This window comes from Typopeltis vanoorti, chromosome 14, assembly GCF_054136105.1.
Source record: "Typopeltis vanoorti isolate ZY-2024b chromosome 14, IOZ_Tvanoo_1.0, whole genome shotgun sequence".
Classification (NCBI taxonomy): Eukaryota; Metazoa; Arthropoda; class Arachnida; order Uropygi; family Thelyphonidae; genus Typopeltis; species Typopeltis vanoorti.
The window spans coordinates 72,892,995-72,916,881 of NC_143562.1; the positions used below are offsets into that span (position 1 = coordinate 72,892,995).

Below are 23,887 nucleotides of genomic sequence, written 5' to 3' on the forward strand. Positions count from 1 at the left end.
TATAGTTTGAACTGTTTATTTTGCATGTTGTCATATATGTACTGTAACAATATAAGCCAGTCAATAAATATCTTTATATAGTTTGTTGCTGTTGTAATACCATGACAGATTTTGTGAAAGCATGTAATAGGATGCCATACAGAATTCTGTATGTAAAAGAGGTAAAAGAGATGGACACGAAGCTGGGTAACATGAATAAAAGAATGACTGATGGATAGATAAAGCAGTATATCGTGGTAGCTGAATCAAAGAAAAAGCATTATGCCACAAGTTTGGGAAAGAATTAAATCACCTATGATTTGCTGATGAGGGCTCTTTTAGGAAACTCTGTAGAAGAATTTCAAGAAATGATTAATTAATTGAATGCAGAAAGTAAAAAAAAAAATTGACTAAATATAAACAAAATAAGAATAATATATAATAAATGCATAACCAAAAAGCCAGTATATGTGGAACACCAAGAAATTGATACAGTAACTTCCTATGTTTATTTATAGCAAAAGATTGCAGTAGAGTGAAGGAAGGAAATATACAAAGAATTCATCTTAGTTGAGTAGTCTTTAGAAAACACTGTGAATCACTCAAAGGAGACATCCCAGCCTGACTTTAAAGAAAAATACTCAACAGTTGTATACTTCTGATTATGACATGGAAGTGAAACATCGACTTTGACTAAAAATTGATAAGTTGAGGATTACCCAGAGGAAAATGGAAATATCACTCTTTGGTATTACCATTCAAGATAGAAAGCATAATATAGTATGGTGCAAAAAAAAAAAAAGTATTGAATTTTGATGCCCCATTCAGTACACTATCAGATATGCCATTTGACTGAATGTACATTATTACAAGAGAACATGTAGAGTCTACACCATTACATTTATTACATTACATAATAAAAGACATTTATTTTTGTTTATACAGAGTTAATAGAGCAAATGGTACAAGACTACATCTTTGTAAGCAGTTTGTTTGTTGCTTCCGACTGCATGGTGTGGGTTTCCATAATAGGCCTTACTTCATCGAAGAGGTTGTATAACTGTGACCTTGAATAGCAAATGCTACATCCAGAATGTGTTGGTTCCATTCACCCAGAATTTGCATAGGATGTATTATGCAAAAAACATTCCATTTTGTGCATAGGTATTCCAACAGGACAGAGCAACCTGTCACACATCGTGCAGTTCTAGAGCCTATTTATCAGAACTCTTCCCTGGGAGGCTCATTTCAAGGTTCACAGAATTCCTGTACCCTTCACATTCTCCTGATCTCACATCACTTGATGCCTTTGTTTGGGGTTTGTTGAAGGAATGGGTATTCCACCATGATCCACCTTCAAACCTTGATGAACTAAGGAATAAAATTACATGATATGTCCAGCAGATCTCAACTCTTGTTCTCCAAGATGACAGTGAACCTTAGCATTAGCTAAGGTTCTCTGTGTTCTCTGTCTACGAAACCTGTCTTGAAAGACAAGGTGCCCATTTTGAGCAAGTAATCTACCATCGTTAATGCTTTATTTGATCAAAATTCCACCGATAGTTGTGAATGTACATATGTGTAAACATATTTCTTTGTTAATGAACCAATTTACTTCATAATATATATCATTGGAGTTTCAGTACTTTTTTGTGCCATACTATACATGAGACATTGTAACAGCTATTAAAAGACCCAAATGGAAATGGGCAGGTTATATTGCAAGAAGTAACACTCGAAAATGAACAAAGTTGATATTTGAATGATATTCCTGAGATGCAAAAAGAACTATAGGAAGACCAAACAGATGGTGGGAGGATGACATTAAAGAGACTGCTTGAACTCAGTGGTATAGAAAAGCTCAAGAGAAGACAGAATGGAGAACTATGGGGGAGCAAAGGCTGGTTGATTGGTAGAGCCTCTGCTACTAATGGCTTTCAAAAAGTTAAGCAAGTTTGAGCGCGGCTAGTAGTTGGAAGGGAACAATTGTTCGATGCTGTTGGCACACACTCTCCCTCGATGAGTCTTTGGACTTCCTGGAGGTGTCACATAATAATAATAGTAACAAGCCTTTGTCCCACTATGGACAGAGAATGGCTGATGATGATGTTATCAAGAATGAGAATATCCAGTTGTTTGCTGATGATGCTAAACTAGGAGGGGAGTGAGGATAATAGTTAATAAAGATCATGTAGAGGCCCTGCAGGATTATTTGAATAAACTGAGTGGACTAAAGCTAATGTTTGGCAGTTAATGTGGCAAAGTGTAAGGTTATGTACATTGGCTGAAGAGATTGTAAGCTGCATTATATTGTTGATATAATATACATTGAACAGGCTAGGTATTTGGGACAGGGAGTTGAAGGTTAGAGGGCATGTTACAAAAGTGGACAAAAAATAGCCTCAAAGAATTTATATGGATATTAAGAAACACACTGACAAGCAAGATAAGGAAGTTATTCCGCTTTTTAAAACTTTATTGCTACGCATGGACTACTATGCATATTACCTCAGTTTCTTGGGAATGTGCAAATAGTGGAGGGGGGGAGAGAATTCAGAGGCATGTGAGAAAACGGTTTATTGTTACACATGGACTACTATGCACAGATTTAGTTGCCTCGGTTTCTTGGGAATGTGCAAATAGTGGAGGGGGTGGGAAGAAAGAGAATTCAGAGGCATGTGAGAAAACGGTGACTGGTACTTCCAGTGAGGTGAAACTGAAGGTTTGTTAATTGCAAAGTTTAGCTGATATGCGGAAGAGGAAATATGACAAACATAAATTAAGGTTAATATTAGAGTAGATGCTAAAAGAAACTTCCAGTGCATTACTGGATAGGAAGGAACAAGACGAGATCACAGTAAGTTATGTAAGGATATGGTTACCAAGGATGTGAGCACTAGATTTTTTGCTTGATGAGTGATGAATTACTGAAATGGGTTGTGAGGAATGGGCATCTGGTTTAAAGAGAGGTAATGACAGGCATTGTGTAAATAATGGTTAGTGTAGGTCTCCCGTGGAGTCTTTGAACTCCACGTATTAATATTTTTAAATAAAGCCAGAACAAATTAAAATTGGTTTAGTGTGAAATTTGTGTTTCATATAAAATGCTTGCATGTTAACAACCATTTTGATATTTTTCTTTATATATTATACAGGATGTGTTTGGAAAGAGAGGGTACCTAGCAGTATCATGTGCTGTCCTTACATTACCAGTATTTGGATTACTTGCTTTCACTAATCTTCATCCTTTAGTGTCAACTCTGTGGCTTGGAGTGACATATTCAGTAGCTGCTGTAAGTAAAAAAAAAAAAAAACTGTCATAAATTCTAAACATCCATAATTTTATTTATTTGTTAATTTTGATTAATATATTTAGATCCATTATTTCCATTGTTGGGTGTTTCCTCATCTGTCACTTAACCAGGAAAGAGATCTAAATTCATATTCCATATGATTGCAGGAACTTTTATTATGCCTTTTATCTTCTTGAACACATGCATTCATAGACATAAAGACTAGTGGCTGGTTCAAAAGACAGATTACTATCATGTACTCATTGACTATAAATTAATAAAGGAAGCAATATACACATCATAGTCAGATCATTAGCTGATCTGACTCTCTGTAGCCAAAATAAATCACTATATTTATGTTAAGATTTTCATAAACAAAAAAAAAAAAAAAAAAAAAAAAGTGAAAAGAAAAAGTGATATAAAGATATATCTATAGCACTTATGAACCTGTGCTGACTTAGACTGCAGATTAATGGTAGCTTAGTATACAAACATCATAATTGTAAGACTAGACATTATACACACCCAAAAGGATGTTTGCTCTGCATTATGGAATACTAAGGCAGTTAATGTGAAAGCCAGGGTAAAGTAGGTTTTAAGAAATATACAAGATCTAATACCTCCTTAATTGATTTAGGAAACCAAACAAACTAACCAATCAATTAAGGAGGTATTAGATCTTGTATATTTCTTAAAACCTACATGGATTTCTGTTCATGTCATGGTCTAGTCATTAGGGGCACTGCATTCTGATATAAAGATGTGCCTAATTTAAATGAAGATAATAAATAAGAAAGACATTTTATTGACTTATTATTGTTGATAGGGACATCATTATGCTGGTTTAGGATACAAGAAATTTGAAATAGAAAATGATTGCCATATAATTTTAAGCAGGATAAAAATTAATATCATCCTGAAAAGAAAAATGTATACAAGTTTTAAAAAGTGAAAGAGTTTTCAGAGGCGAACATGTCTTTAAATATACAAATGTTATTGGAGGGGAAAAAAATGAGAATTTGAAAAGAACCAAACTCACTGACAAAATTTGAAGATACTGATTCATTCAATTGCAAATGTGGTGAAGAATTAAAAAAAAAAATCAGAACTTCATGTGGATTCAAAAAGTCAGAGGCAGTCCATAAAGAAAGAAAAAAATAAGCATATCAAAAATTCCTGGTCAATGAGTTTTCTGAGATAATACAGAGAAAAATGTAAGAAAGCTAAGCTATGTATAAAAGTAACTAAAAAAAAAAAAGTTGTGGAAAGACTATAAATATCAATAAAAGTGGCAGAATATTTTGGAGGTATTGAAGCTTGGAAATGGAGGAAAGAATATTGTAAAAGGAATCAAAAATAACACTTGGTGATATCAAAACTAAAGAAAAAAATAGATATTCTATATAATAAACATCTGCTTCAGCCATAGAGACAAGTAGTGAAGTTTCTTGTAAGAATAGAAAAATCAGAACTTCATGGAGCACTCTGGAAGTTAAAGAAGCAATAATGAAAAGAAGAAATATCAAAAGTTCCTAGCAATAAGTAAGTAGTCAACATGTACCCTGAGAGAATACAGAGAAAAGTGTAAGCAAGCTATCAGTAAAAGTAACTGAACAAAAAACAGTCGGAAGACTTTGATAAGAATATAGAAGGTGAATATCATGAAGGTAGCAAAATGTTTTGGAGGCCATGGCTGTTGAAAAGTTTAGAAATGGAAAAAAGCATACTGTATAAAAAATCAAAAATGATAAAGGCGACATAAAAACCACAGTTAAGATATTCTGTATGTCTGGAGTATTACTTTCAAAGGCTGCTGAATCAAACAAGCAGTGAGAGAACAGTGGTATATAATAGTGAATAGGAATGCAATCAAGAATACACATTAATGACTGAAGTGAAAAAAACCCATTAAAAACTTGAAATGTGGAAAAGTAGCTGGAATAGATGATATTCAACAAGAAGTGCTCAAATTATTTTAATATCAACTCTGCAGGAGAGGTTGCAAAACCTGTAATATATTAATGTCATGTGTGGGCAAGTCTTGGTCAAAATAGAAGAAACCATATAATTAAATTGTAATATATATTTATCTTTAATTGACCATGATTTATAAACATCTAATACCAACAGGTTTTGCCAACAGGGCTGTTTGGCTTCTTCAGGGCTTATAATGGTAAGGGAAAAAACTCAAAGTGGCTAGTACAGAGAAAATGGAGTAACACTATCGTATAAATTAAACATTAAAACAGAACATGTAACATTACACGCATGGAGTGTGTAGTGTTAGTCACCGTTATGAGAGCACGTTCTGTAGTTTTGAGTGAAATTAAATTCTGGCAGACTGAGTGATCTTATTAAGGTTTTCCATATGTCAGCTATTATCATTCCCTGGTTTCTGTTAAGATTTTCTCCAGAATGGAGGAGTACAATGGCTTCTTTGAAATTTCTACAACAGAAATCTTCTAGGTAAGAAATGGAGCTGCTATCCCAATCAATGGTATGGTTAGTAATCGCAAAATGATGGGCTAGACCTGAGTTGTCTGTTCTGTTGTCATTAACATCTATATGTTCTTTTTTTTTTTTTTTGATTTCGAAGCTTCTCGACGTCTGTCCTATATATTTTAGACAATAAGCACATGGGATGTTGTATACTCCAGTGTGTTTGAAAAAAGGATTAATGTGTTTTGGTGAACTTAAAACGTGACGGACATTCTTGACGTTTGAACACAACTCTGATGTTCAATGGTTTAAAAAGTTTTGCAATCTTTTTGGACACTGTACCTGCATAAAGAATAACTAAGGATGAACTGTATTGAGTGATGGTAGGTTGTTGTTGTGGGGGTTTCTATGAAGAATCTTGTTGATTAGATTCTTGGATAGCCATTTTGTATTAATGTCTCTGATATATGAGTAATTTCATCATAGAGTTCTTTTTCTTCTGAGATGATGTTCGTAGCTCTATTTTTGAGCATGTGTATTGTATTATGCTGAACTTCTGGGAAATACGGTGAGTTGACTTGAAATGAAGGTAGCGTCCAGTGTGTGTTAGTTTGATATGTCCTTCTGCTAGTTTCTTGATTAGGGTATCCAAAAATGGTAGTTGATTATCTTTTTCCAGTTCCAAAGTGAATTGTATTTTTTGATGAAAAGAATTAATTTTGGTTAAAAAGTCCAAAAGAACTGTTTTTGTCCCTCCGAATTATGAAGACATCGTCTACATACCTCCACCACACTAAACGTTTTGGGTCTAATTTTGAGAAGATGTCTGTTTCTAGCTTTTCCACGAACAGATCTGCACAGCACGGTGAAAGGGGACTGCCCATAGTTAAGCCATTTAATTGCTCATATATCGTTTCATTCCATTTGAAATAATTAGATTTAAGGCAGTGATGAAAAAGGTGAGCCGTATCTTCAGGGAAGAGATTGTATAGGATACTGATAACTTTTACTGGGATGTTGGTAAATAAAGATACCACATCTAAGCTAGTGAGAATGTCTGTCTTTAAGATTGAGATGTTTTTCAATAAAGTGCTTTGAATTCTTAATGTAAGTGTCCGATTTTCTGATATGTCCTTTTAGGAGGCTGGGGAGGTGTTTGGACAATAAATATATGGGAGCATTTCTTCCGTCAACGATCAGGTAGTGGAACTCCACTTTTGTGGACTTTCAGGGCTCCATGCAATCATGGCATCAATGGGTGTAGTGACTTCAGATTCCATTGCAAGTCTGTGAACCAACTAGTCATGTTCTGTAATAAGTTGTTAGTGTCCTTGTGGTTTTTCCATGTTGGGTCCAACTCTAATATGTGATATGTTGATGGATCTGATAGTAATTCTGAAATCTTGGCTATGTAGTCCTTAGTGTTTAAAATGACTGTGGCATTACCTTTGTCTGCTTTTAAGATAGTTATTTGTTTATCCTTTTCAAGTTTGAGAGAGCTCTTTTTTTTTTCTTGTTGCGTTATATTTAGGTTAGGTGGCTTTGAAGTTAAAAGGATAATAGCACTTTTTAATCTCACAACATTTGCCGTTGTTTCTGGTAAGGATGAGAGTGCTTTCTCTATGTTACTGATGATGTCAACCTTAGGAATATGATCTGGGGTGATGGAGAAATTGAATCCTTTCTTAAGTATTTCAGTTTCTGGTTGTGTTAATGTATGGTCTGAAAGGTTAATCACTTTTTCATCAGGGAGGCTTGGTCCAGAGTTGTAATACTTTTCATATAGTGTGTTGAATTTTTTGATTTGAGTTTTTATAATTAGAAAAGCTTTGTTGAAACTGTTGTAAATCATCTTATCTAGAAGTGTCCATAAGTTGCTCTCTATGTTATTAGAAATAACTTCAAAAAGTCGGAAACACAAAAGGTTTATTCTGTTAAGTTCAACACTTGCGTGTTGTATTCTTTCACGTAGTAGGGTCAGGGATGCCTTAGTATATATTCTCTTCACTCTTCTTGAGTGGAATTGTTCTTTGAATGTTAAAAACTTGGGAATGATCTGAAAGTTTCTGCATCTTTTTAAGAAAGTTAGATGGTTTAGAAGTCTAGCTTTTTTTTACATTTGAGTTTCTCAAAATAGCGCAGCTTTTGCTTCATATCATCATCGAGTCTCTTCATTGTTTAGATTATATTTGGTCATTCAAACATATAATTAAATTGTAATGTGTGTATATATATATATATAAAAGTGGCTATCCAAAGAATATAATCAACAAGATTCTTCATAGAAACCCCACACAACAACCTACCATCACACAATACAGTTCATCCTTAGTTATCCTTATGCAGGTACAATGTCCCAGAAGATCGCAAAACTTTTTAAACCTTTTAGCATCAGAGTTGTGTTCAAACCAGTCAAGACTGTCTGTCATGTTTAAGATCGCCAAAAGACATTAATCCTTTTTTGGATTGTGGTCTAAACTATATAGGACAAACGTCGAGAAGCCTCGACGTTTGTCGAGAAAAAAGAATATATCATCATCAACCATGGGGCCAATGCCCGTAGGTGTCTGATGCCATCTTGATATGATTCTTCCATTGCATTCTATTTTGTGCAAGATGACTCAGTTTGTGTATAGAGTTTCCGCACCATTTGACAATGTCATCACCCCATTCTCTGTTTGCTCTTCCTGTTTTGTTTTTCCTTCAATCATCCCAAACAGCAGCATTTTTATTTTCCTCTCATCGTTCATTCTACATATATAGCCAAAGAGACGTAGTTTCCTTTTGATTATTTTCTGGATCAGGTTTTCTTTTGGTTGTATTCATCTGTAGATTTCCTCATTGTTCACTTTCTGGAACCAGCTTATTCTCAAGATCTTTCTATAGCACTTCCTCTCAAATGCTAATATTCTCCTTTCAGATTCTCTCAGGAGTACCCAGGCCTTGCATCCATAGAGCCTGCTGCTGAAGATACAGGTTTCTACAATGCGCAGTTTAGTTTGCATCTTTATAGCTTGGCTCTTCCATATTTTGTCCATCATCAGCATGGCTTTTGAAATAATTGTTGCTCTGGCTATTCCAATTTTTATCTCTTTTGTGGGGTCCAAGTCATGCATCATGTGGCATCCAAGATATGTGAAGTGTTCCACATTTTACAGTTGAAATCTGTCTATCGTAATTCTGTTCAGTAACTCCTGTTGTCCAAATATCATTGTTTTAGTTTTTTCAAAGTTGACATTTATTCCATATCTTTTTCCTTCTGTGTATAGTGTTTGCAATGTCTGTTCCAGCCTTGCTGCATCTTCTTCAATCAGGACGATGTCATCTTCAAAGCAGAGGTAGTTTATTCTCATGCCATTTATTGAAATGCCTCCACCTTCTTCTTTAATCTTATCTAGTGTTCTTCCCAGATGTGTGATGAAGATGATTAGTGATATTGGGTACCCTTGTCTTGTGCCTTGACTAGTGGCAAACCAATCTCCAGTCTCACCTGCTATCCTGATTTTTGCTTGTGCCTTGGCTATTTATATCATTCAGCAGGCAGATCAATTTATTGTCCACACCATACGATTCCAAGACAGTCCATGTTATATTTTGGTCAATATTATCAAATGCTTTTTGGAAGTCCACGAAACAGCAGTATATCTTTTTGTTCTTTCTTCGAGCTTTCTTTGCTATTAGTCTTAGTGCAAGTATTTGTTGCACTGTGCTTCAATCTTTTTGAAATCCGGCTTGCTCATCAGGAAGATATGCCTCCATATGACCCTTCAGGTGTTCTGTTAGTATTTTCATTAGCACTTTGCCAAGATGACTCATTAATGCACTGCATTTCTTATGAAGAACAGCCAAGACCGATTTTTTCCACTCTTCGGGGGCATATCCTGATCTCCATTATATGGAGATTATATGCCCTGATATGGAGATCAGGGCATATAATCCTTGTAAAAGTTGTAAAAGAAATGCATATTAGCTTATGCATTTCTTTTACAACTGATTTTCCCCCATATTTTAGCATCTCACCTATGTTGTCATCTCCAGGACTCTTGTTGTTCTTGAGATGTTTTATAGCCTTATTCACCTCCTCCTCCAAGATGTCATTTTCAAAGATCTCTACTGGTGGAGAGATTGCTTTTAGTTCTTTGATTACTTCTGTTGCAGTATTATTTAGTTGATTTTTATATAGTTTGCTGCAATATCTTGTTCATTTGTGTATGATTTCATTTCGGTCTTGTCCATCAATACTTTACCATCTTCATCTTTGACTGCTACTGATCTTGTTTGCCACTTCCTATTGACATTTCTTATAAGTTTGTAGACCTCTCTAGTTTTGTGTTTTCCATAGTACTGTTCAATGTCTTCGCACTGGTCCTCCAACCATTTGGCTTTATCCGATCTTGCTGCTTTCCGTACTTCATTGCATTGATGGTATAACTCATCTGCTGCCTCTGAATTATCTCTTAAGTTTCAGTTCTCTTGTACCAATTTTAGGGTTTCCTGAGCTATCCATTTCTTGTTGATCTTTTCTCTTTCAGGAAAAGATCAACAAGAACTTTTACTGCTCTTTTTAGCACTGTAGTCAGTTGTCCTGCTCTTGTATTTATATTTTGTTTTTCACTTGGGGTCTTAAGCGTAGTTTCCAATATATTTTGATATGCTGTTCTTAGCCTGTCTTCATTGAGTTTCGAGATGTCTCTAGCTTTTTGGAACTTTCCTTTGTACTTCTGTTTCAGTTTTAGTCTTATATTCTCAATCACTAAGCTGTGGTCCGAATCAATATCAGCTCCTTGGAATGATCTGCACTGTTGAGCTGAGGTTCTCCATTTCTGGTCTATTAATATCAGGTCGATCATATTCCTGTGTTTGCCATCGAAGGAGCGCCATGTCCATTTACAACAATCTTTTTGACGAAATTTGGTATTGCAAATCATCATTGTTATCCAAGGCAAATTCCAGAAGCATTTCTCCACATTCATTTCTTTCTTCATATCCAAATTTTCCCATAACCTTTTCCCATCCTGTGTTATTTTTGCCAATCTTTGCATTCTAGTCTCTTCCAATGATGAGTATATCCTCATCAATTTCCAGTTGTAGATCCCTGTAAAATATCTCGGTGTTTTCATCTGCACTCTCCGCAGTGCGCATATATTTGAATGGTCATGATATTAAATGGTTGGGCACTGACTCTTGCAACCATTATTCTTTCACTAGCTGGTTTGTATCCTATCATTGCCTGACAGGCCTTGTTACTTAGCAGGAAACCTACGCCTGCTTCATGCTTACTTTCATTTCCTGACCAGAGAACTCTTCCACCATTTGATTCTCCTGACAATGTCCATCTCATTTCTGAAATACCCAATATATCACATCTGTATTTCTTCTTGAAGCAATTGCAATTTTCCAGTTGCCCAGGGTGTACGGACATTCCATGTACCAATTGATATTCCTTCCTTTACAGGCCTTAGTTTGATTTTATTTTTTTTGTCTTTGTTTTCAGTAACTGATTTTTCGATCTAACCCTGATTACTCAATTGGGGACGCGCGGACCTTGTTTGACCAGGTGACATCCGAGCCGGCATGAGTCTTTTCTCTTGTTCTTTGGCATCAGATTTCAATCGTGTTTTCTTTTTACTGTTGGCACATCGACACTTATCTGATAAACCTTTAGTCTTCCTTGAAGAGCTTGGGAGAGAATCAAGAAGGAGCATACAGATTTAGGCCTAGGGCGGCCTAAGCTCACCTTGATGCAGTACCATCATTGGACTTCTGTGGCATTTTATAGTGTTACTGGAGTTGTCCATTAATCCACCACATCATATTAGTATTGCCGCTTCTTGTCCGGGACTGCTTTATTGGCTATTCGCTGATGGCCATTCCCAGATCTGCAACCTGGGGACCTGTCCAGTGGCATGTAGCTTTGCCTCTGGGGGAAAGACCCAGAGATGTTAATAACAACAGAACAGAAAACTCGGGTCTCGCCCATCATTTCGCGATTACTAACCATACCATTGATTGGGATAGCAGCTCCATGCCTTACCTAGTAGAAGATTTCTGTTGTAGTCCTCCGTTCTGGAGAAAATCTTAACAGAAACCAGGGAATGATAATAGCTGACATATGGAAAACCTTAATAAGATCACTCAGTCTGCCAGAATTTAATTGTGCTGAAAACTACAGAACGTGCTCTCATAATAGTGACTAACACAACACACTCCATTCGTGTAATGTTATGCATTCTGTTTTAATGTTTAATTTATACAATAGTGTTACTCTATTTTCTCTGTACTAGCCACTTGGAGTTTTTTCTCTTACCGTTATAAGCCCTGAAGAAGCCAGACAGCTCCGTCGGTAAAACTAGTTGGTATTAGATGTTTATAAATCATGGTCAATTAAAGATCAATATATATTACAATTTAATTATATGTTTGAATGACCAAATATAATCTAAACAATAGAAGAAACCAGTTACTATGGTTTTTTAATAACTCAAGGTTGTGGTTATTAGAGAAACTATGTGGGGAAGGTACAGTGAGCAGATGTTCACCAGCAGCTTCTTGTATGTTTATGAGCTTGAGAAAAAGTATTTTGAAGGAATTTTATCTACTTGTTCAGTGTAACAGTACCCCCTCCCTGTAAACTATAGGTGAACTGTATAATTCAGATGATTGAGTACAGCTATCATAGTACCTATCTATAAAAATAGAAATGAAACAATCTGAGAATTAGAGGAATTTCTTTATTGAGTGTTCCAGGAAAGAAAGATTTATGCAAGCATATTTCAAAAAAGACTAAGAAAAATTGGAGAAGAAACACCTAGGCTGTAGAAAGTTTTTTTTTTTTTTGCTTAGTAATAAATTAAATTAAAAATGCCAACAAATTATATTCTTGTTTGATCCTTTATTCAGGTGTAAGCAAACAAAATTTGCACATGAAGTATCTTCACGAATAGGCTACTTGTATATAGAAGCCAGTAATTTCACATTAATAGCCTTAGTATCCCATAATGCAACACACACATCATTTCAGGTTGGTATAATGCTGTGTGTTACGGGAAGGGTCACTGCACAGACCCTTTTCGACCTTTAATGATATCTCATTGGTGGAAGCCAGACTCAGAAGAGATACCAAGGATGGGCTGTGGCCCTTCCCATTATGCATAGCATTATACACATCCAAAAGGATATGTGCTCTGCATTATGGAATACTAAAGCAATTAATGTGAAGTCATTAGTTTCTATATACATGTAGCATAGTCATAAAGATATTTCACGTGCAAAATTTGTTTACTTGCACTTGGATAGACAATTAAACAAGAATGTAATTTCTTAGCATTTTTAATTGAATTTATAACCAAGTGAAAAAAAATCTACAACTTGCTCTAATCTGGCATATTTTAATAATAAGGTCTTGCACCTTTTCACAACCTTTCATAACCTTTAGTGAGATCTCGATGATGGAAACCAGACTCAGAAGAGATATCCCATTATGCATAGTATTATACACATCCAAAAGGATGTGTGCTCTGCATTATGGAATACTAAGGCGATTAATGTGAAGTCAGTAGCTTCTATATACATGTAGCATAGTCATAAAAATATTTCATGTGCAAACGTTGTTTGCTTACACTTGGATAAACAATTAAACAAGAATATAATTTCTTAGCATTTTTAATTGAATTTATAACCAAGTGAAAAAAAATCTACAACTTGCTCTAATCTGGCATATTTTAATAATAAGGTCTTGCACCTTTTCACAACTTATATATACCCTAAAACATTGGGAAACATCAATGGGATGCTGCATACTCTATGGGAGGAGTTATACTGGAGGAAGTAGGGGAGACAAGAGATCTGGGGTTGATGATTGATAGAAACCTGAAGTTTAGGGGACATATTGCAAAGGTGGTAAAGGTAACACAGAGGATTGCTGCAATTATGAGAAGGACACTGACCTGCAGAGATAAGAGGGTTATCATTCCGTTGTATAAGTCTCTGATCAGACCACACTTGGACTATTGTTCTCAGATTTGGTCCCCAGGATTTGAAGGGGATAAATTAACTGTGGAAAGGATACAAAGACGGATGACAAAGATGGTTTCAGGACTGTACAAGGATAGTTATGAGGATCGGCTGAGGGAATGTGGACTGCAGAGTTTGGTGGATAGAAGGAGAGGTGATATGATTGAGACTTTTAAACTGTTGAGAGGTGGTTACAGGGTTGACACTGGGGAGTTCTTTCACTTGGTTGAACAGCGGGAAGGAGTGATGACAAGAGGCCATCCCTGGAAGTTATGAAAGGAAACTGTGAGCAAGAGGGTGAGGAGTGGTTTCTTTGCACGGAGGGTGGTTGAACCATGGAATGCATTGTCTGATGGAGTGGTGAGAGCGAGAAAGGTCAATGAGTTTAAAGAGTGGTATGATAGACTTTGTGTTTCTTAGGGGGGACCTCCCCTCGATGAGTCTTTTGACTCCATGGAGGCCTGAATAATAATAATAATAATAATAATAATAACTTGTATATGGAAAATATATGACTACTGCATTACTTCAACCTCAGTATCTTTTTTTGGGTCTAGCTCCCACTGATGAGATGTCGATAAAGGCCACAAACTTCCACAGTTGTTGGGTACTGACAACTACACTTTGTTTCATAATTTACTGAAGTTCCAAGGATACCCTAACAGGAGGGATCTTGCTTGGAGAATTGCATATGGTTACCTTCCAGTCAATACCATCAACTGGAGGTACTTTAACATTGCATGTGGTATTATGGTCAATTGCATGAATAACAGAGCAATCCAAGAGAGATGGCCAACTCAAGGTGGTTAACTCAGATAAGGCTAACCACTGGGGTATCAGTTATGCACTTTAGTTTCAATTGGTCTTTTGGTTGTTCATCTGCATGAGAGTGGTTAAAAAGGAAAAATAACAGCCTTCAGCTATATGATTATATAAAAGAGCTTTGGCCTTTTTCTCTATCTTTCTTCTAATACTATAAGACTCTCTTGAACTACTATGCTAACTACTCTAGGTCTATAATGAACACCCCTTTACTTTTGTCACCTCAATAAAGGTTGAAACTAGACTGGGCAGTAGCCTTTCTCATAATGCATAGCATCATACATACATCTGAAAGGATGTGAGCTTTACATTATGGGATACTAAGGCAATTAATGTGAATTCATTAGCCTCTATATGCAAGTAGCCTAGTCGTGAAGATACTTCATGCACAGCTTTGTTTGCTTATACCTGAATAAAGGATTAAACAAGAATATAATTTGTTGCCATTTTTAATTTAATTTAACAATCTAGTTTCCTTCCAAACAGGAGTTTGTCAGGGTCAGATTCTTACTTTAAGACAAACAGGTAAGAAAGAATACAAAACTAAGAAATCATGGGAATATAACTAGAATCAGTATGTAAATGATGTACGAAAAGATATCAGAAAGAAAAATAGCTATTCAAAATGCGAGTTGTATGGGGTTTAATGGCACATTATACAGGGCGATATATACAGTAAAACCCCATTTTTATGTTCCTACCATTTACGTCATTTTCCATTGGTCCCATCTTAAGGCCTATTCTTACGATATATTGTTTTCCCACCATTAACAACTTGATGTGGACGTTATTTCCCGTGATTTGCATTTTTTTATCGGGTGGCAATACTGATTTTCGAATCGATTTCTGCAGAAATCTGTGCATTTCTATTCACAGATGGCGCTGCTTTTTGCTGTAATTTCGTTTCCGCCATCATGGTGACTTGCATGCTTGCAGCAGTAATGTAATGATGAGGGATACCATGATTTTTCAATCACAGTACGAATTGATATTGCAGAATTTCTGCTATGTAATTTAGCTTGTGAAAGTTGCAGTGATGGATTGTCCATGTTAGTAACATGGAGAAAAAAGACAGAAAATGTATTTTGGTAGAAGAAAAGATGGCAATTCTGCGACTTGTAGATTGGCATGCTGGAACATGTGTGCATTTAGCAAAAGATCTTGGACTCTCCGTGTCCACTTTGAGCATGATAGTAAAAAAACAGGTCAAGCACTGAACCCAATGCAAAGCAATCTTGCACTTTGTCCAAAATAAAAAAATAAAGATTTTTATTATTATTATTATTACGGGCGACTCCAGGGAGTCCGTAGACTCATCGAGGGAAGCCCTAAACATCATGTCCACACAACTATACGACATTCTCACAGTACCCATCATACCTTGCCTTGAACTCACTCACCGTTCATAGCACCCACAACAGACTCTGGCAGCTTATTCCACTCATTTACCACTCTAAAAGTAAAGAACCCAGCTCTAACACCCTTGCACACTCTTGCCAAGCTTCCATAGGTGTCTAGTTCCCTAGTTCTCCCACTACCAGTCCTGATCTCAAAAGTATCCTCTGAATTAATCCTATAGAAACCCTTTAGTTTAGCAATTTGAATGTTTCAATCATATCTCCCCTTTTCTGCCTATCAACTAATTTCTGCAACCCATAAATCTTCAACCTGTTCTCATAAGGTTCATTCCATAGACCTGCTATCATCTTGGTCACTCGCCTCTGGATCCTCTCCACCTCCTCCCCATCAAGAAGAAACCTAGGTGACCAAATCCAGGCACAGTAGTCGAGATGAGGTCTTATCAAGGCTCAGTACAGAGGTACAATAACTTGCTTGTCTCTGCTCGTCAAAGTATTTTTCAACAACCAAGTGAGTTGATGAGCTGATTTAGCCACTTTTGCAATGTGCCCCCTAAACTTCATCTCCCTATCCACCAACACTCCCAAGTCCCTGGCCTCATCAATCTCCTGGAGTACAGTTCCACCAATGTGGTATACTGCTGCTAATCTTTTCACCACAAAATGCATAACTTTACATTTTGTCACATTAAATTGACATCCATTCTCCTTAGCCCAGAACTCCAATCTATCCAAGTCATCCTGCAAGATTTTGACATCTTCTGCATTCACTATTGCCCTACCCAACTTTGCATCATCAGCGAACAAATGAACTGTTCCTCTTAGATCCTTCCCTATATCGTTAATGAACAGATTAAACAGCAGTGGTCCAAGAACAGAACCCTGCAGCACACCACTAGTCACAGGCCATCTTTTGGACTCTACTCCTGAATAAACTACTCTCTGATATCTCTCCATCAACCACCCATTTATCCATCTCACCAACCCTATATCCATTCCCATATGTTGTAGTTTACAGATTAGAATTCCATGTGGTATCCTGTCAAATGCCTTAGCCAGGTCCAGCAGTATCACTGTAAACCCATTACCCTTATCCAGTTCAGCCGTCACTGTGTTATAAAACTTGAGCAAGTTACTGAGGCATGATCTACCCTTCACAAAGCCATGCTGTCCCCTGTACAGTATCTCATTTTCATCAATCCATTCCTGTATTTTTCCCTTGCCTACTTTCTCCAAGACCTTGACAACGACTCCTGATATGCTGATCTGTCGGTAATTTGCAACAGTAGTCTTGGATCCTCCTTTGTGCAGTGGAACTATTTTCCCCTCTTTCCACACCTTTGGGACTAAACCAGATCCGAGACTCAGATTAAGCAACATGGTCAAGGGCATTGATAATTCTTTAGCCGCTTCAGGTAAGACCCATGCCAGTATACCATCCAATCCCACAGATGTATTCACATTAAGGTTCGGTAATAGACTATTCACCTCCACTTCATTCATCACAATTCCCGTATAAAATAATGGTTCCTTCATTTTTTCAATGTCACCACCTAGATGATATACTCTTGCAAAGTGCTTGTCAGTAATTCCACTATATCGACTGATTCAGTGACTTCCTTACCATCGTCATTCCTTAAAATCATTCTGCCGTGTACAGTTTTATTTTTTGCTTGCAGCATATTGAAAGAACTGTTTGGGATTCTCTTTAGCTTGCATAGCTAGTTTCCTTTCATAATCCGCTTTTGCTTTTTTTACCACGCTCGTTACCCTTCTGGCCTGCGCTTTATACCGTTCATGTGCCTGCAGGTCACCTTTCTCTTTAAATTCCCTCCTCAGTTGTTTCTTTTTTTGCAGCTCAAGCTTAATGGTGTTATTCATCCATTTAACCTCTACTTGTTTTACTATTCGGACCTTAGGTATACAATTAGCCATAATCTCCTGTAAATGTTCCTTGACCACATCCCATGCTCTATCGACATCCAGCCCTTGCAGTTTTACATGCCATGGCACTTGAACCAAGCAATCTCCTAAGCTTGTCATACTTGCCAGCACGGTAATTCCACATGTACCCTGTCAATCGAAAATTCCATACCTTTAGCTATCTCCCAGGTCGAGACTTTATGATCACTCTTACCAATAGGTGGCAACATGGTCATATTCATTGCAGTCAAATTCTCAGATGCTATTACGAGGTCAATCAATCTCAAACCCCTAGTATTTTCAATTACATGCTATCTCAGATAGTCATCCCTTAATATTTGAATAAAATCCAGTTCCTTCCTCACATGTGTCCTCTCCTCCTTCCAATCAGTGTTACCATAGTTGAAATCCCCATAATAATTACCCTCCTTCCACTCATTGCTTCTATTTACTTATGCATTCTATTTACTTATGCACACTCCTCCCCCATTTTATTCTCTGTCCCTCCTAAACACACTATAACATCTTCCATCAGATGTTTCACTAATGCCAATAACCTGTGGCCAGGAAGAGCCAATCAAGGCCAAAAATTCTTCCTTCTTGTTCCTAATATTCCTGGCATTAGTATACATGAAATGCAGAGGTCCCTTTGTCCCACCCCCAGAGCCAACCCTGTGTAGTTTATTAATACTTTTGGAAGTGTTACCATTATTTGTGAAGGTCCTCTTTTAAGATGTTTTAGTTCATTTTCAAGCTCTTCTTCGTCTGACAATACGGACCTGGCACAATGAGCAAGAGTGGATATGATGCCTGATTTTTGTGCTGGATAGTGGTGAGAGGACGTGTGCAGGTATCTATCCGTGTGGGGGGGTTTTCTGAAGATTGAGGTTTTTAAAGAATCAGACAACCTGGTAAGTTTGATGTCTAGAAACGGCAGAGAACCATTTACTTCAAGTTTGGCAGTAAACTTTATCTGATGAAAGTTGTTCAAATGATTTAGAAAAATGCGAAGGTTGTTTATGCCATGCTCCCAAATCAGGAAAATATCGTCTATATAACAGATCCAAATTTTAGGTTTCACTGTAGCAGAAGAAATGGCTTTTTCTTTGAAATCTTTGAAAAAAATGTTACCTAGTATCAGAGACAGAGAACCCATGGCCAATCCTTTATTTTGTTTGTAAATCTTGTCTTCAAATTTGAAGTAGCCTGAATTAATACAGTGTGAAAGTAAAGAGAACATCTTTTTGAAATCTTGTTTCTTAGAAGAGTGAGAACATCTTGGATGGGAACATTAGTAAAAAGTGCTACTACATCAAAACTTGCCATGATATCGGAATTCTTGAGTTTGAGATTTTTTATTTTGGAAACAAAGGCAGCTGAAATTTTAATGTAAGAAGAAGACTTTCAAGGAGGTAGCGAGATATTTTGATAAGTTATATGTAGGAGAGTCAATCCTTTCAACTATGGGTATTAAAGGAATATTTTTTTTATGTATCTTTGGAAGGCTGTACCAATTGGGGAATGAGTGGATAAAAGGAACGTAGAGATAGATGAATGTTTCTTGATAGTTCCGTGATCGTTTTAAGAAGATTGTTGGTCCAATTATGCATCTCTCTCTTGTGAGGTCTCTCTCTAGTTGAGAGTACGTATCTGACTCTAATAAATCCAAGATTTTATGAGATGGATTGCCAATATCAAATAAGACAAACAGAACGGGCTCAAAAAAGCAGTGGTAAATAAATAGCGCTATAGCCTCAGTCCTGCAGAAGAAAATATCCTTTCAAAAGGTCTCAATTTTGTCCTTTTGCCAAAATCAATCCCTAGAGAATTGTTTCTCACTAAAATAAAAAAAAAGCTGCTTCTTTACTGCTAATGGTAGACTCAAATTTACTTTGCATGGAAGCCATATTTGCAACCAATAATGCAAAACGCCCTACAGACAACATTTCTCCCGGTGAAAGACTAGCCATTAAACAACTGAAGAAGAACAAAGATATTATCATCCTCTCAGCTGACAAAGGAAATTCAACCATGATCCTTAATAAAACAGAATACCGCAATAAAATCTTGGATTTATTAGAGTAAGATATGTACTCTCAACTAGAGAGAGACCCCACAAGAAAGAGATACATAATTGGACCAACAATCTTCTTAAAACGACCACGGAACTACCAAGAAACATCCATGTATCTCTACGTTTTCTTCATCTGCTCATTCCCCGATTGTACAGCCTTCCAAAGATGCATAAAAAAAATATTCCTTTTAACACCCATAGTTGAAAGGATCGACTCTCCTAGATATAACTTATCATAATATCTTGCATAACTTATCATAATATCTTAAGGGTCAAAGCTGTATAACTGAGAGGAGACCTCCACATAGCCTTTAAAGGAATGCGGAGAACCGACCAGGGCTTCTGACCTAATGTTCAATCCTGACCTTCTCGTGGTGCACCCTGGGTATCTACTTTGATACTGAACGAACGAGGATGGGCTGGCAATTTGGGATTTAGCCGACCAAATTGTATTCTTATTGGTTAAACCAAAATAAAAAATGATGGTACAACATGACAAAATTTCATGCCGGCTGGGGCGTCGCCCGGTTAAACAAGGCCCCTGTTGTTTTCGCCAGGGAACCAGGGCGAACAGCGAAAAGTCAGCTACTGGAACAAATCTGAAAACAAACCCCAACTCAACATCACCAGAGTTAAAGATCGGTACTATCAACGTAAGAAGCCTGAATGGCAAAGAAATGGAGCTAGCTGAAGAATTAGATAAGTACCAGATCGACATAATGACTGAAACAAAAAAAGACCAAAACTGGTGAGATCTTTCTGAGCAATAAATACAAAATGTTATATTCAGGCAATAACAATCAAGGAAAAGAAGGAGTAGCCATAGTATTCAACACAAAATACGAGGCTAATCTTCTTGAATGGCAGTCAGTCTCAAGTAGAGTAATGTGGGCAAATATGAGAATGGGAACAGGACAATGACACTTATTTGTGCCTATGGTCCCACAGAAGGTTCTACTAAGGTAGAAGTGGAGGAATTTTTTGAGGCTTTAGAAAAAGCAACTGACACAATGAAAAAGGAAAAGTTGGTCCTTGTTGGGGATCTAAATAGTAGAGTAGGAAATGATTGTGAGACATACAAAAATATTTTGTGAAAATTTGGAGAAAAGAGCAAAGCTAATAATAATGGCAAATATCTGTTGGATTTCTGCTCAGGACATGGACTGGTTATTACTAACACCATGTTCCAACATAAAAATGTGCACAAATTCACATGGAGAGAAGAGGCTAGGAATAAGAAAAGTCTCATTGACTATGTTATTGTTGATAGTGATGTTTTCTCCCTGGTGCAGGACACCAGAGTGTACAGAGGATTTGAAATTGGAAGTGATCACTATTTAGTCTTGAGCAGGATAAAATTGAATTTCATATTGAAAAGAATAACATGTAAGAAAGTTTTAAAGCGAATAAAAGTTGAGCAGCTCTCAGATGTAAACTGTAGACTAAAATACAGAAATATTATTGAAAAGAAAATGAAAGAGTTTGAGAACAGGAATCAAACCTTGGAGATTCAGTGGCAAACTCTGAAGGAAACATTGATTGATTCTGCCAGAGAGGCATGTGGTGAGGTTGTGTGCAAAGATAAAAAAAATCAGAACTCCCTGGTGGACACAGGAAGTTAAAGAGGCAGTGAAAGAAAAGAAGAAAGCATATCAAAAGTTCCTGGCAAATAAGTCAGCTTTTACTCTTATAGAATACAGAGACAAATGTAAGAAAGCTAAACAGTGTGTAAAACTAGCTAAACAAAAGTCATGGGAGGACTTTGGCAAGAATATAGAAAATAAATATCCAGAAGGTGGCAAAATATTCTGGAGGTTGCTGAAGAAGCTTAGGAATGGAGGAAAGAGTGCTGTAAAAGGAATTAGAGATGATAAAGGTGACATGAAAACAGGAGAAAAAGATATCCTTGAAGTATGGAGTAATTACTTCGAAAAATTGCTAAATGAAACAAGCAGTGATAGCACTGTGGTAAAAAACACTCGACAGGCATACAGTCAGGAATACATATCCATACTTGAAGTAGAAAAAGCCATCAAAGGCTTGAAATGTGGAAAGCCAGCAGGAGTAGATGATATTCGACCAGAAATGCTGAAGTATGGTGGTATAAGAGTCTTACAGTGGCTGCACTGCATAGTTCAGAAAGCCTGGACAGAGGGACGAATTCCCGATGATTGGAGTAGAGCTCTCATAGTACCCATATATAAAAAGGGAAATAAAACTGAATGTGAGAATTACAGAGGTATTTCCCTACTGAGTGTTCCTGGCAAGATCTATGCAAGTATACTTGAGAAACGGTTGAGAAGAATTGTGGAAGAAAAGCTTGGTGAAGAACAAGCTGGATTCAGGCCAAATAGAGGCTGTCAGGATCAGATCTTCACTTTACGACAAATAGTCGAGAAAGCATGGGAATATAACAAAGATCTGTATTTAAGTTTTGTCGATTTGGAAAAGGCATATGACAAGGTGCCAAGAGAGAAGCTATTCAATATGCTGCAGTTATATGGTGTCAATGGGGCATTATATCAAGCAATACTTAATCTTTATTTGAGTTGTGAGTCAGCAGTTAGAATTGAAGGAAGTACAGGAAGATGGTTTAATGTTAAATCTGGTGTGAGACAAGGATGTACATTATCCCCTCTGTTATTCATTATCTATATGGATCACATTATGAAGGAATGTGGTATTAAACCTGATATCAAAATTGGAGATGTTAACGTCAGCTCTTTGCTTTATGCGGATGATGTTATACTTCTAAATAAATCCGCTACAAGTCTGCAAGATTCTCTGACTAAATTGAATAGCTGTTGTAATAGATATGGTATGAAGGTCAGCAATAAAAAGACAAAGACAATGAAAATAGGCAGAATCATTGAAAATGTCAACTGTGTTGTGAATGGAGAACCTGTGGAACAAGTAAAACATTTCAGCTACTTAGGCACAATTTTTACTGAAGATGGTAAACTAAATATAGAAATAGACAACAGAATCAGCAAAGCTGGTATCGTGGGAAGTCAATTGAATAAATTCATATGGAATAAGAAAGAAATTAGTCGGAACACTAAATTAGCTGTATACAAGACTGTGTTCAAACCAATTTTAACTTATGGATCTGAGAGCTGGGTCTGAAGTAAAACACTTGACCAAAGACTAGAGACCGCAGATATGAGAGTCCTGAGAAAGATTAGAGGCATGAACAGATGGCATCAATGGCAATATCATATTAAAAATGAGGATATTAGGAAAGAACTTGACATTGTCAGCATCCAGGAATGCGTTAGCAGAGCTAATCTCAGATGGTATGGTCACTTAAATAGAATGGGAGAGGAAAGATTAGCAAAACAAGTGTTCTCTGCCAGGTTGGCAGGAACACGACCCAGAGGAAGACCAAGATATAGGTGGATTGATACGGTACAAAGTGCCTTAGACGATAGAAATATAAGATCTGATAATGTTGGAGTCTTGACAAGTAACAGACTGATTTGGAGGAAAATTGTACATAGGAAGTTAGTAATGATGTAATTTTTTCATGTAGTACTGTCATATCCTGTACACCCCTTGAGGGTACATGGCAGGAATTTGATGATGATGATGATGATATCTTGCTACCTCCTTGAAAGTCTTCGCAGGGAAATCTTCTTACATCAAAAATTCAGCTGACTTTGTTTCCAAAATAAAAAATCTCAAACTCAAGAATTCAGATATCATGGCAAGTTTTGCCATAGTAGCACTTTTCACTAACGATTCCATCCAAGATGTTGTCACTCTTCTAAGAATCAAGATTTCAAAAAAGATGTTCTCCTTACTTTTACATTGTATTAATGCAGACTACTTCAAATTTGAAGACAAGATTTACAAACAAAATAAAGGATTTATCATGGGTAGTCCACTGTCTCCGATACTAGGTAATATTTTTTTCTAAGGTTTCGAAGAAAATGCCATTTCTTCTGCTACACTGAAACCTAAAATTTGGCTCTGTTATATAGACG

At 36.6% G+C, this 23,887-nt stretch overlaps 1 protein-coding gene across 2 annotated transcripts in view; it reads left to right on the top strand.

Annotated features, from left to right (window-relative positions):
• LOC150099658 (lysosomal dipeptide transporter MFSD1-like) overlaps window positions 1–23,887 on the top strand; it is a 258,890-nt gene that overhangs the window by 188,818 nt on the left and 46,185 nt on the right. For both annotated transcript variants that reach the window (XM_090403622.1, XM_090403623.1), the window contains exon 10: window positions 3,135–3,272. In XM_090403622.1, coding sequence (XP_090259748.1) covers window positions 3,135–3,272 — 138 coding nt within the window. The remainder of the gene's footprint in view (window positions 1–3,134; window positions 3,273–23,887) is intronic.